This window comes from Sebastes fasciatus, chromosome 4 (assembly GCF_043250625.1).
Source record: "Sebastes fasciatus isolate fSebFas1 chromosome 4, fSebFas1.pri, whole genome shotgun sequence".
NCBI classification, from domain to species: Eukaryota; Metazoa; Chordata; class Actinopteri; order Perciformes; family Sebastidae; genus Sebastes; species Sebastes fasciatus.
Window position 1 is genome coordinate 35,351,192 of NC_133798.1, and position 14,632 is coordinate 35,365,823.

Consider the following 14,632-nt stretch of genomic DNA (forward strand, 5'->3'; position numbering starts at 1 on the left):
ATGGTCTTTTTCAGCGAATGGAGTGTTGTGACACCATCCATCTGTGAACACCAGACCAAAACCAGTCAGAGCATCAACTTTGAAAGGGTCAACGCCACTGACCAGGAGTCAGAGGACGGCCAGAGAAAGATCAATGAGGTTGTCCACATCCCTCGCCAGAGACCATCTTTGAACATAATGACCACATGTTATCATACAAGTGCTAAAGACTATAGAGAAGTGAAGACGTGTTTCACAAAATGTATTTAAACATCTCTCCTTTTTATTAAATATAATTTGTTCAATATCTATGGGATTTAGTGGGTGTGCAATTAGTTGGTGCCACTGATCTGGTGGAAATAAAAGAAGATGATGACTCAGGGCTTCAGACAATTGACGACAGTGGCCGACTTCCTGACTTTAATCTTCTGCCCTTTAAAAGTGGGTTTGGCTCAAGCTGGACTGGTGCAAAGCTCCGTCGACTTGGTAAACAAGACAAATAGAAAAAGAATAACGAGGGAAGATACTGCATGGAGCAATGATTTGGCTTATAATTGCAAATTATTGACAGAAAAAACTGCAATAAGACTAAAATATGATGTCAACAAGACATCAAATCTGGAGCTGCTTCAGAAAATGCCGGAGGGTGGGTGGTCAGCTGTAATCGCCGTATGAGAGCAGTGCAGATCGGCGGCCGTGAGCTAGCCAGTGGGGCACGCTCACATGCACTAAAAGGCATGCACTATGTCCACAAAGCATGGAGAAGCTTGGATTACAACACACAGAGGGAGAGTGACTTCATTCTCTGCTCAGGTGGACATTACTCTTCTATATCTTTTAGCACATAGTTGTTTGCTGCTATATTAATGATCTGGATTCAATCTTTGTCACTATTTCAGAGTTGTTTATGGTCATAAAAATGTTTTTTAAAAATTAAACTTTACCAGGCGAATAATCAAATTTTGTGGTAGTGTCCTTTAAAACAAAGTCCACTAGTTCCATCTAATGTGGGCCGTCTGCTCTTTGTTGTTGCACTGTTAAGCGGTAATCCTTTGGTGTTGGCCAAAGACAACTTCCTGTCAGATTGCTGTCAGGTACACTCGGGTTTCCAAGATTTCAGTGGTCTGACAGCTGCTCTTTCTCTCCTAGCCTTTTAAGGAGAGCCTGCCAACTCCAGGCAGTGACCCTCTGTTCCTGGAGAAGCCAGTCTTGTTTGGTTTTTCTGCACTAGGGGCCATATCCGCCAGAGTGGAATTTGAGGATGAACCAGTTTGTTTTCATGATAGCACACCACTGGAAGACTCGCTGCGGAGGAGTGACTTAGTCAATTCCTGGAGGATGCATAAATATTTGCTTGACTTGCTCCAGTTCTGATATAGCAAGAGATATTTTCCTCGAAGTTCTTGAAACACTTAATCTGCCTGACATGAAGCTAAACAGACCGAGAGGTCGGAACAGAATTAGTCTGTATCTGATCAAAAGTCTTTATATTTTCTGTATTCACTGGTTCAGCTGTCTTTATGTCCTCGGTTTAAGCCGAGTGAGACATTTTAAACAATAAACAGCCGACATTACAGAATTCAATTTGTTGTCAAGAGCTGTTCATTGGTGGTGTTGACAATGACTGTCGATAACTAATTGATTGGGTTCACTGTGGTAGGAACATGTTGTGCTGGGAGTTAGTGGATAAAGTTGTATTTGGTTCTTTGCCAAACAGCCCTAAAAACAAGTCCACGGGTCCAAAAAGGTTGGAGACCCTGACCCAGATAACTATGACATCAGAGAAAAATAACTGCCACAGGGAGACGGCGGCTGTGTCCAAAATCTCTCCCTCATTCACTACTCCCTAAATGATAATAGACACTAAGAAGTCTGCAGATTACTTGTTTGTCTCTGACCAATAGTACACAACCCACATACTGTGTATTCAGTTTACTATCACAAAAAACTATGAAAACCAGCAATTATACATAATTTGATATGCTGGAACCAGTGATTTTTCAGCACATTTGACTAGTTGTGTTAGCTCTACATGATTGATCAAATATTTAAACGTGACATATCACAAAAAAACTCACTTTTATACTGCTTGTGCTCATACATTTGGGTATCTGGAGTTCCTACCAACCCACAAACTGTGAAATAAGACAACCCAGTCAGTTTTTGTGGGCTGCCTTGGATCAGAAAACATGTGATTCAACAAACCATTCAGATTTTGGCTCCCCTTCCTATGTCACATGCAGGTTCATTTACCGCCCACGGCTTGAGAAGTTCATTTGCAAAGGTGCTTTTTTAGGAGGGGGGTCTTAAAGAGACAGGCACTAAAACGGAGCTTTTCAGACAGAGGATGAATACAGGTATATTCAGACAGTATGAGAAAAATAAAGTGTTTTTTGAATATTAAAGCATGTAAACATGTTCTAGTCGAAACCCAAAACACATGAATCGGAAAAATTAGGGCTGCACGATTTATGGCCAAAATGATAATCACGATTACTTTTTTTAATTAATATTGACATTACGATTATTTATCATGATTAGTCATTGACTTTAGAGACAAAATATTTTTATTGCCACATGTCACATTTATATAAACACAGAGCACTGCTTTTACGTCCATGTTGTGCCACATTCCTGCTAATGTACAGGCTGTAAGGCTGTTAGTTTAGGAAGCACTTGATTTGATATGCAGCTGAGTTTTCAATTAGCGTACCACGCATTTTAAATGTCAATATCGCAGTCGATCAAGTTCATTTAATTGTGGGAAGCCAAAATCCTGATCACGATTAATATTCAACTAATTTAGTTTATAATGATTTAGTAGTTACCTTAACTGTGATAGATCAATTTATTCACGTAGCCAACCACTAATAGAACTCTAAAGACCATACATACATACAGGTGTAAATAATTTGTATTAATAGCTCCATTTCATTAGGATGCATCAGTGCCAGGGCAATGGTATTGTACATGCTGGCTTACTGGCAGGATTTTTTAAAATTGTTTTTTCATGATCCTTTGTTACAGGAATGGGTCATTAATGCCTCAGTATTGACATACTGTCTATTGTATTCACATTCCAGCCAGGAGGAGTCATGCTGTACATGGTGACTGTATTAATGTCTCAGCAGGAAGAAACTCTATTGAAGGGTTATTATGGAAAGTAGTGGGGTGGGGGGGGGGGTTACTGCAGCGTCATGATGACACCAGGGCTAATGCACTTCTTCTTTTTTTAATGCCATTTTAAAAGGATTCATGGCTGCCCTTGACATAGTCTTTCTATCTGATTACAGATGCCATGCTAACCTATTTACAAATGTAGGGCTGCTGTTGCCAAGCGGCTTCGCTTCACTTCAGTGAGTCCCATTTGGCACGAGTCAATACCAAAACAGGAAGTCAATGACGTCACTCTCTCCCTATTCCCCAATTTCTCTCACTCCACTGCTTCCTGGGAGTAGACTCCACACACACACACAACAAACACACAGGCACACAACAACACACACATTTTCTCTAAAGCACATGATAGACACACACAAACACACTCTGTAACTCATAAACTCCCCCCTTCCCCCGAGTCTAGTGGAAATGCTTTTAACAGCTGCCTTTAGAATGAAGTTCCACTACACCCGGCGTGTACGCTCCCGAGAGAGCCACCCTGCAACACACACACACACGCACACACACACACACACTCTACCATAACACCCCCCACAAGGCTGTGGATGTAATGAGGGCGTCCGGTACCCTAGCGGGGGCCCTGGCTCACACAGGAAATGGAGTAGCCAGATAAGGCTTTCTGCTGGCCAGATGATGAGAGGAGTCAGCGGGAAGAGAAGGCACGCGCGTGACTGAAGCACCAAAGAAGAAGACTCGAAAAAAATCATACATAGATTCAAAATGTAGATACTGCAAACTGATTCTTATTCCCCTCACAGTAACCTTTCTTTGAGAGCAAAATGAACAATGTACAAAAAACAGCAAGTACAGTCTATTAGTTGTTGGATTTCTTATGGTTTAGTACCGTTTATGCCACTATAGCTTTGATTGGTCATATTTAAACTACAAACCAAGATAAATGCTATGATTTACACTCAGATGCCAGTTTATTAGGTACACCTAACTGAAACTAATGCAGTCTGATACAACAGTCCTGCAATAAATCATGAAGGTTATAATGTTTAAGAGAGGTGATACAACTTTAAAAGGTCTACCCTCATTGATATAAATGAGGTGGACAAAATATTAGAGACCCCTCTTAGTCTCAGTATAACACAATACAATTAAACAGCGTCCAAAATGACCATAAAGTTGACAGGCTACAACAATTATAACCTTCATGAAGGTAGGATTTAGTGCAGGACTGTTTTATTTGACTGCTTTGCTTCTAGCTATGTGTACCAACTAAACTTTGTGTATTTAGACTAGAGTACACTAATAAATATGAGTTTAGCAGCAATCCAGGTTCAACTAATTAGTTTTTTTAATCCAAAAAAGTATGTTAAATCATGCTAAGGCTGAAACGATTGTCCATCTAATTGATGGACATAAACCGGTTCATCTGCAACTATTTATTTTAACAAAACAAAACATTCCCTAGTTATAGCTCCTTAAAAGTCAATATTTTCTGTTTTCTTATAATAACTTTGAGAGCTAAGTGATGATGACTTGACAAAATAGTATAAAATCTACATATTTCTGCCACTTTCAGTAACCAAAATCTTTATATGCAGGGATGTAACAAAGGGAAACTTGTCAAAACTAAGTTTTTTAGGCAAAGTTAACAGCTTTTTAGGCTAATATAAACATTTCACATTATAGTAAGTTGGATGAAACTCCTTTAGGCTTTGATAAGACAAAAAAATATACATTAAAAAAGTGCATTTCCTATGCTTGAAATTGGACTACATGAGTGAATGTGTCAGTTTCCCCCAGTTTTTTTAAAACCACATTAATACATTTCAACTTTGAGAGCTAAGTGATGTGATGACTTGACAAAAATAGTGTAAAATCTTCATATTTTTGCCACTTTCAGTTACCAAAATCTTTATATGCAGGGATGTAACAAAGGTGAAACTTGTCAAAACTAAGTGAACAGCTTTTTTAGGCTAATATAAACATTTCACATTATAGTAAGTTGGATGAAACTCCTTTAGGCTTTGATAAGACAGTTATAGCTCCTTAAAATGTCAATATTTGATGTTGTCTTATATCAACTTTGAGAGCTTAGTGATGATGACTTGACAAAACAATATAAAATCTACATATTTTATCACCAATATCTTTATATGCAGGGATGTCACAAAAGGGAAACTTGTCAAAACTAAGTTTATAGCTTTTTAGGGCTAACTTAAACATTTCACTTTATAGTAAGTTGGATAAAACTCTTGATAAGACAAAAGAATATATATAAAAAAAGTGCATTTCCTATCCTTGAAATTGAACTACATGAGTGAATGTGTGTACCCTGTTTTTTTCAAAGCCATACATTACTTAGCATGACAGTATATAAACCAAGTTTCTACTGTATAGGCTACATTCCTGAATGAGCCAAATGTGGAACCAGACAGCGTTTCCAACTCTCCCCCCATCCTGCTGTACCCACGAATGAACAACTTTAAAAGCAGCAGAGAATGAATGTTTTTACAATCTGTGGAGGCTGATAAAGGATAAAGGCGATAGCTCGGCCTGTTTCGCAATAACACTTGAGCTCAGCAGCTCAGAGAGGAAACTGACAGTGATGCAACGAGAGCAATAAAGCGCCAGAAAATCGATACAATATTTCCGCTCCGCATTTCAGGAGACATATTTCGCAACAAATATCCATTGCGCACTGAACCAGCGTCCGTCTCCAGACTCGCTGCGGTGCGCAACAGAATAGCTCCAGGTATTATAGGGCCGAGGAGGCTGGGACATTTAGACACACAGAGAAAAGGAAGAAGTGTAAAGCATAAAGATTATTCAGGGCCTACCTGTTCTTCCTCCGCAGACAAAGTAGCTGCCATGGTGCCTCCGTCTCTTGATCACCTTTTCACCGAGACGTGTCCTTCTTCTTCTCATATGAAGTGGAAGAAGACGGAGACGGAGAGATGTCTGTGTGTCTGTCCTCCTCGTGTAGAAAACGGGGGTTTAGTTTAGGGGTTGTCCCTCAAGCTCAAAGTTGAAGGCATCTGAATCGCTGCAGTCTGAATGTTTTCTTCTCTCTTGATACTGTTTTGACTGCAAAAACAAGCAGGATAATCAGCCCCAATAACTAGATACAAAACACGCTGATGTTGTGTCGGATTTCACCGAGAAAAAGAGGACAGAGAAGAGAGGAAAAGAGGACAACTCGAGCAGCTATAGACGAGGCTTTTGCTTCGGCTCGATGATGTTTCAGAGCATGATCTACCGTGCTCTGATCAGAGGGCTGCAGCTGCCCAATGACTCCTCCATGCCATGAATTGCAAGTTTTTAAGCCGTGAACGTCGCCTTTATGTTGTGAGAGGAGACCTGAACAGGGGGAGAGATTGTAGGCTGTTCTCTCTGCTGTTCTTTCTGCATGTTGCTCTACCCACCCCCCCTGGTGGTTCAGACCAGAACAGACTAAAAGCTCACACGACCTCCTCCTCCTCCTCCTCCTCCGCCTTCATTCATAAAAATAGGAAACCAAACAGGAAAATCACCATTTTGAGTGTCAGCTTGCATCCGGAGGAGGAACCGAGGAAGACTTACTGACATAGTTAGCTACATGACACTAAACTATGTGCATCAATAACAGACACATATTGTACTATAACATAAAGTCCTTCTTAAAATGTGTGTGACTGTCACTGAAGATGCATTATTTAACTTCCTGTGCAGAGTCTTAGATTTAAACACAAGTTTGACGCGTTTTCTTGCCAAGAGTTGGTAAGTTAGATGAGAAGAGATACAACTGTTAGCTAATCTATTTACATTACAGCTAGTTAGCTAGCTAACTAGATGTAATGTTTTTATTTTTTTATTTTATTAAACAAATTCAAATTTACAAACAACATGGCTCATAGATCATTGCATTCAAGTAAAAGGACAAGGTGCATACAGAACAAGAACAAATAAAATGTGTAAAATTATACATAAATAATAATAAATTAAATTAAGGGCTATGGGCTGTATACCTGTAATTCATATTCTTCTGTTATTCTAAGAAGTTTAAATGCATTTTTGTTTTTCATGACTTTAAGGGCTTTTATGTAAGAAAGAAACTCAGAATGAAACACATTAAACTTATAGGTTTCACTTTCATATACTTGGATTTGTGCAAATAAAATGTTCCAAAAATGAGAATGTTATTCACCAGAAAGTCATCTTTATTATTTAAATCCATAAACAATGCCCTTTTGAGAGAAGTTTCCCAAACTAGATGTAATGTAGCTAGCTAATAGTTAGCTAGCTACATTAGCTTACATCTAGTTAGCTAGCTAAATATGAAGCTAACTATTAGCTGCAGCTAGCAGCAGCTAGTTAGCTTAGCATGACAGGAAACTAACTTTACATCTATAACAGACACGTGTTGAACTGTAACATAAAGCCCTTCTTAACATGTGTTTGTCACTAAAGATGCATAATGTAACTTTAATGTGCAGAGTCTGACCTTTAAGCACACGTTTGAGCTTTCTTGCCCAGAGTTAGTTAGTTAGATGAGAAGAGATACAACAGTTAGCTAACTACATTAGCTACATCTAGCTAACTAGCTAACTATTAGCTACAGCTAGCAGCAGCTAATTAGCTTAGCATGACAGGAAACAGCTAACTGACTTTTTCCAATGGCAAAATTTTTTTTTTATATATGTGTAATAAATCCAATATATTAAAACAATTAATGTATAATGTAACTTCATGTGCAGAGTTTAGTCTGACCTTTAAGCACAAGTTTGACGCTTTCTTGCCAAAAGTTAGTTAGATAAGAAGAGATACAACAGTTAGCTAACCTAGCTACATTACGATAGTTAACTATTAGCTAGCTAACTATTAGTTAAATATGAAGCTAACTGTTAGCTAACTAGCTAGATGTAATGTAGCTAGTTAGCTAAATATGAAGCTAACTGTTAGCTAACTAGCTAGCAGTTAGCTAACTAGCTAACAGTTAGCTAACTAGCTAGATGTAAGGTAGCTAGTTAGCTAAATATGAAGCTAACTGTTAGCTACAGCTAGCAGCAGTCAATTAGCTTAGCATAACAGGAAACAGCTAGCCTGACTCTTTCCAAAGGCAAAAATATGTTATATATGTGTAATAAAATCCAAGTGTAAAAACAACAATTCGCTTACGTTATTTATATATTTTAGGCGGTTATGTAGTGAACTTTTTAGGTCATGTCTAGAAGGTAACCCGTAAACTGCAAAATCTGATCTGAGATCTCGCGAGACTAGCTGCCCGACGATCTATCCTAACCTTAGCTATTTGAGGTCAATGCCTAACCTTATACATCTCGCGAGAGTTTCCCTAACTGGCGGGTTCCCTTCTAGAAAACTACTAACTATTTCCAAAGAACTCTGAGCAACTTGCCATGGCAACCAGTGAGACAGGAAGTCACTGCTCTCAGCCAAGAAATACTGTTGTAATGCACATAACCACCTGTAAAAGAGAATTTCAGTTTTAATTCATGTTTTCCACACATTATACAAGCGAAATGTTATGTTAATAAGTGAGTTTTAGAGTTTCTGGTAGGTGGATTTTATATTTGAACAAAATCAGGATATGATTTCCCCTGTTTCCAGTCTTTATGCTAAGCTAAGCTAACTGGCTTCATATTTGAAGGGACACCATTTATATATATATTATATATTATATATATATATTTATATTGATATTTATTTATACCATTTACATCATTCACCACCTGTATTGGCTTCCTATGTGTGCACATTCATGAATTTTTTCTTTGCATCTTTGTTGATGCACTTACACAGAAATAGAAATAACAGCTAGGGACAAGGACAACAAAGCTGGACAAATAGGCTAAAGGTAAAGAATGGACAGAACTGTTATGTACACAAGTAGTGAAAGAATAGGTCTATATATACTATAAATATGATCTAAATACAGTATATATATATAAAAAAGCACCAACGACTAACAATTAAATACAAATAAAAGTAAGTTGTAAACTATACAAATAGTGCAAAGAAATAAATACTGAATGGATATACGTACGTGGATATGGATGATTGTGTAGGCTAGAGTAAGTCTCAGTTTAAGAAGTGCATTTACAAGCATGATTTTGTGACATAATTGCAAATTTTTACAGCCAATTGTGGTCAAATATGCAACTCCAGCGCACACATGAGACTGGACTTTTAGGAAAATAGCATTTACATTGTTGGAAACTAAAAATATTTGCATATTCACAGACTGTTTCCTTTTCATTGAGGGAGAATGGGTTAAGCATGCTTTTAAGAATTTGTTTGTGTGAAAAAATATATAAGACAAATGCATTTTATGTCTTAAAATGTGTCAGGAAGGGATCTTTGATATATTGCTTATCAGCCACTGTAGTCTATATTTAAGATATACTGTGCACTTCTATGCATTAGCTATACAGCTACATCACAACAGCACTCTCCAAACTATCACTGCACATCACTAATGCATGAAAGAAAGTGAGAGGAAATAACTAATAATAGGAGCGGGCCCTTCCGCGATAGTTGGTTGCAAGAATAGCAATTTAATTAGTGAAACTCTCGACTCATTCATCCCCTAGGCTACATTATAATCCAGTACATTTTACAGGAATAGCATGACATCATAGGAAACAGAAAATACCCAACCGTACAATAAAGTCTTTGTAATATGACCCACAAACACACTGCAGGTCTCCATAGAATATTATATAATATTATCTGCTGCTGATATATTTCAACAGGGAAGTTAGTCCAAGTGCAGTCAGGAGATTGCACTTCCTGCAAGACTATTGATGGCCTTTCATTCATACTTTGATGTGTTTTTAATGAGGTTGTAAAAGTGATGCAAAACAGGGAGAGAGTGTGTGTGAGAAGATTTCTCAATGCTGTGTTAACCTTCGCATCATAGATATTGTGTTATAGTTAAAGAAGGAAAAGCCTTTTGAGTTTGGTGATTGTAAATAATAAGGCGTGAGAAAGTCTGGCTTGCAAACTGAGGGGAAAAGGGAGCGGACAACAATAGACTTCCTGTCAAACTAGCTGACATCATGTCATTTGGGAAAATGTGATTGGTAAAGCCTTAGCACTGCCCACGTCATGTCAACCCTGACAACAACAAAAAAAAGTCTTTGAATGCATCAAACATGTAAGAGATGAGAAGGACTGATTTAACAGCAAAAGCTGGAGAGGGAGATAAAGTGATTCATAGTATGAGCAAATCAGGCTACTCCAAGATGATGTATAGTGTGTGGATGCCACTCCAGGCATCACATTATAAGTTTAAAGTGACTATTTATGTGAAGGCTGCATGGAAATCCCATTTAACTGGGTTTTTATGAAGAATCACAAATGTACTGAGCAAAACCTTGTGGAGGGTATTGTGTCTAAGAATTTGCAAATTGAATGCCTCTTAAAAGGTACAGTGGGCAGGATTAGGCGGCATCTAGTGGTGTGGTTGCAGATTGCAACCGAGTAGGCCACCCCTCCGCTCACTCCTCCCTTTCCAAGAATGCAAAAGCCGCAGAGTGCAAAACCATAGTAACACCATTTGCCTCGCTCAGAGGCCATCCTTACCACAATAACACTACTTTAGGAGCAATGGAAGTCAGACGGTACAGATGATTATCAATTTGCACTCTGCGGCTCACCTTACCGCAGTTTCACAAGCGCGTCTGAGAACTATGGTGGCCTTCAGGTCATGTAAAAACGTGAAAGGCTTTCTCTTGTTTTGTCCATTCTGGGCTACTGTAGAAACATGGCAGAGCAACATGGTGGACTCCCTGAAGAGGACCCGCTCCCTATGTAGATATGAAGGACTCATTCTAAGCTAACGAAAACAAAACGATTCTTAGTTTCTGTTGATTATTCACTCATGAAAACAAATAGTTCTGAATATCATATTCTATTTCTGCTAATAAATCCCCTGAAATGCTACACACTGTTCATTTAATGAAGAGGAATTTACATCCCACAGTTACACACACATTACTGACCGACATGGTGAAGGTTGATGCTGAGGATTTTTAGAATAAAGAAGTTTACATTTGTCTTACACAAAAGACACAAAAATATATTGTGGCAGCGTGAAGAAGGCTTTAACCCTGCATTAAGGAAGATATTATTTACAGATAATATTATTTGCTTCCTTGCCAAGAGTTAGATGAGAAGATCAATACAACTCTTGTGTCTGCACTTTTAAATGTAGCCTAAAGCTATAGCTGGATAGCTTAGCTTAGCACAAAGACTGGAATCAGGGGGAAACAGCTAGCCTGGCTCTGTCTGAGGGTAACAACAATCTGACAACAAGCACCTCTAAAGCTCACTAATGAATAAAAAACAGATTATGGTTATAGAGATTTTACTTTGGTTACAGAATAAACAAACAAGATATGTTAATATAATGTTCATTTATAAGCTTTAGAGGTAGTGGTATAGGTGGCCATGTTGTTGCCATGTTAGATGTTTCGCCGTTTCCAGTCTTTGTTGCCGTTAACTGGCTGCAGCCATGACAGTGGTTTCATTTTTTACCCGCATCTTACTTCATTTTTTTCAGACATTAAAGCCAGGAATATTTTCAACAACCACATAGGCTAAACATCATATAGCTACAGGTGCTGGAGAGTTTCAGAAGAAACACAAATCGGCCTCTTTAGAAGGCTTGCGACAGGGTTTTCATAGAGATCAGAGAGGCTTACAGTAACCAACGCTATATGTGTGTGCGTGTGTGTGTGTGTGTGTGTACATGTACGTGTGGGGGACTGAGCGCGCTCTGAAAAGTGTAACTGTGGACCGGCAGGTGCTCAGTTCCTGGAAAGTGATCGGTGCTGCTGACTAATAGCTGACATCTTGCAGTAACCACATGCCTGACTCTGCTCTCTTTGACAAGCCTCTCGGTTTAGTGGTGACTGAATGTGAAAGAAAAAACATCCGACTGTACTCGATGAAATGCATTTGTTAATACATCTTGTTCTCAAATACTATAAGTCTGGAGGAGTCAAATCCTTTTCGCAGAAATTTGTATTTCTACACATTTTGACCACAGATGCAATGAAACTATGGAAGATTATAAAACCACGTCATATTGTGCTTCCAAAGGAATATCTACTACTTCAAATCTGATTCATCACAAACCACATCAACACTGTTATAACCTATATGCTCTTTCTTATTGTCGACATTTAACTGCAAAGCAATTAAATAAATACCATATAGTTATCAACTATTACTGTTCAGATCAGTCGGAGATGTTTGATGCTTTCCAGGAGTTATCGCGTGATCACATATTGTAATTGTGGTTTACTGAGTTTCCTTCAGCAGCATTGTGCACCTTCCTCTACTTCAGTCAGTCCTACGTTTCCCAGAATAAGTTACAACAATCCCCCACAAAAGAGTGGTGAACGTGTTATTTTCACCTGTTGATGTTCCGTGTAGGTGGTGAGAGCAATAGTGATACCATCGCAAGAGCAAGAAAGGGAGAAAACAAGATTTTTTTTTTTTTTTCCAGTGTAGAAGAAGTGAGTAGTGGCACGAACACAAGACACAGCATGTCTTTTAGCTGTGGTGCATGCCTGTCTAGTGAAACTGCAAGATAACTCTACAATTTGATTCGACATTTAAGTTAATGTTTCTAGAAAGATGCATGACTCTGATTCTAAGGGTCAAACACAAAATGTTTTACTGTTCAACCAGCTTAAACTTTCACATTCCCTTGATAGCAGTGTATTCTTAAATGTATGTCTTGTTATCTGTAATTGGGTCACAAAACTTAAGTTTTGTGACCCAATTATATATATAATATATAATTATGATATAATTATCTCCAAATGACGAACTGAGCCCCAAAAAGTACATTATAATGCCGTGAATTTAGATTTAGAGTTTACAGCCAAGCTAGTGGCTCTTTGAGGTTGTTCTTTGGAACAGCATGGCTATCAGCAGCGTGCTCACACTGACAAGGCTAATGTTGATAATAAGCAGCAGGTATAATGTTTACCATTTTCACCATCTGAGTATAACATGTTGGCATGCTATCATTTGCTACTAAGCATTAAAGGAACAATGTGTAACATTTCAGGGGATCTATTTGCAGAAATTGAATATAATATTAATAACTATGTTTTCATTAGTGTATAATCACCTGAATTTAAGAATCGTGTTTTCGTTAGCTTAGAATGAGTCCGCCCTGTTGCTCCATCATGTTTCTACAGTAGCCCAGAATGGACAAACCAAACTCTGGCTCTAGAGAGAGCCTTTCGCATTTTTACGTTACCTGAAGGCCACCGTAGTTCTCCGACACGCTTGTGAAACTGCGATAACGTGAGCCGCAGAGTGTAAAACCGTGGTACCGCCAGCCGCCGTCTGACTTCCGTTTCTCCTAAAGTAGTGGTATTATGGTAAGGATGGCCTCTGAGCGAGGTGAACAGCGTTACCACGGTTTTGCACTCGGCGGCTCACGTTAACGCAGTCTTGGAAAGGGTGGAGTGAGCAGAGGGGTACTCAGTTGGTTGCAATCTGCAATCACACCACTAGAACCGCCAAAGCCTACACACTGTACCTTTAAATAAAAGTACAGTTGAGGTGTAAGGGAAGGGATTGTCTGTTTATAATGTGATGATGGTACTACATAAAAGTTAAAGGATCACTAAAGTGATTACAATTCATCCTGAGGGGATGCCTGGAATCCAGCCTTCAGCTTCCTAGCCAATGCTGTCAGAGGTGAAGTCGGGAAAGCTGTAGAATTCACCTTCGCATTCACAGCCAATGTTGTCAGAAGCATAGTCATGAAGTTAAGCCTTCAACTATTAATTCCCGACAGACAGAGACAGAAAGAGACACTCAGGACACCTGCCGAGGGTAGAAGTATCCTAATCTGAACTTCATTCATAATCTCTCTCTTTTCGCATTTGCAAATGTGATCCTTATTTATTGCAATAAAACTCTGAACTCTAAAAGGACAAGCATCGCGCTTTGTGAATTCATCTTCAAAGTGCCATCACAGATAGTTCCTTTAAAGTTACAACGACCTCACCTACCTTTAAAGTCATATTACTAATCATTTGCATATATATATATATATATATATATATATATATATATATATAGTATATTATAGGTGGACACAAATTGCACTTTCAGTTGAAACCACAAACAACTTTACTACAAAACTATTCTCACTAAAAACGGAACAACAAAAAGGAAGAAGAAAATCGGGTTGCCTCCCTTCCTAAGAAACTATTTCACAGCCCAGATCTGATAACCTGAGGCGATGATCTGAGGTGTTCTCTCTCAGAGGATGTGTTGGCACAGGTCGACGAATACTAAGTTCACAACCCTGCCAGACACTTTCACGTCTTTTCCTGTTGATAGTTTCCGCCCAGCTCTTCACAGGAAAGGGAGGAGAGATGCTCACCAATTCTGCTGATGAGAGCTGGTATCAGCAGCGTGAGTCACATCTTACCATATACTGGAACATCAGCGACTTGCTGTTATATTGACAGAGCATGTACAGTCA

At 38.7% G+C, this 14,632-nt stretch overlaps 1 protein-coding gene across 2 annotated transcripts in view; it reads right to left on the bottom strand.

Moving 5' to 3' along the window:
• The window catches only part of ptpn9a (protein tyrosine phosphatase non-receptor type 9a), a 29,266-nt gene extending 22,804 nt beyond the window's left edge, over positions 1-6,462 (bottom strand). The window contains exon 1 of one of the 2 annotated variants that reach the window (XR_012593682.1): positions 5,952-6,462. Coding sequence is in view for 1 of the 2 variants with exons in the window: in XM_074633905.1 (XP_074490006.1) it covers positions 5,952-5,984 (33 nt within the window). In the remaining variant the exon portion in view is untranslated. The remainder of the gene's footprint in view (positions 1-5,951) is intronic. The other variant, XM_074633905.1, reaches the window with a different exon arrangement.
• Positions 6,463-14,632: the final 8,170 nt, after the last annotated feature.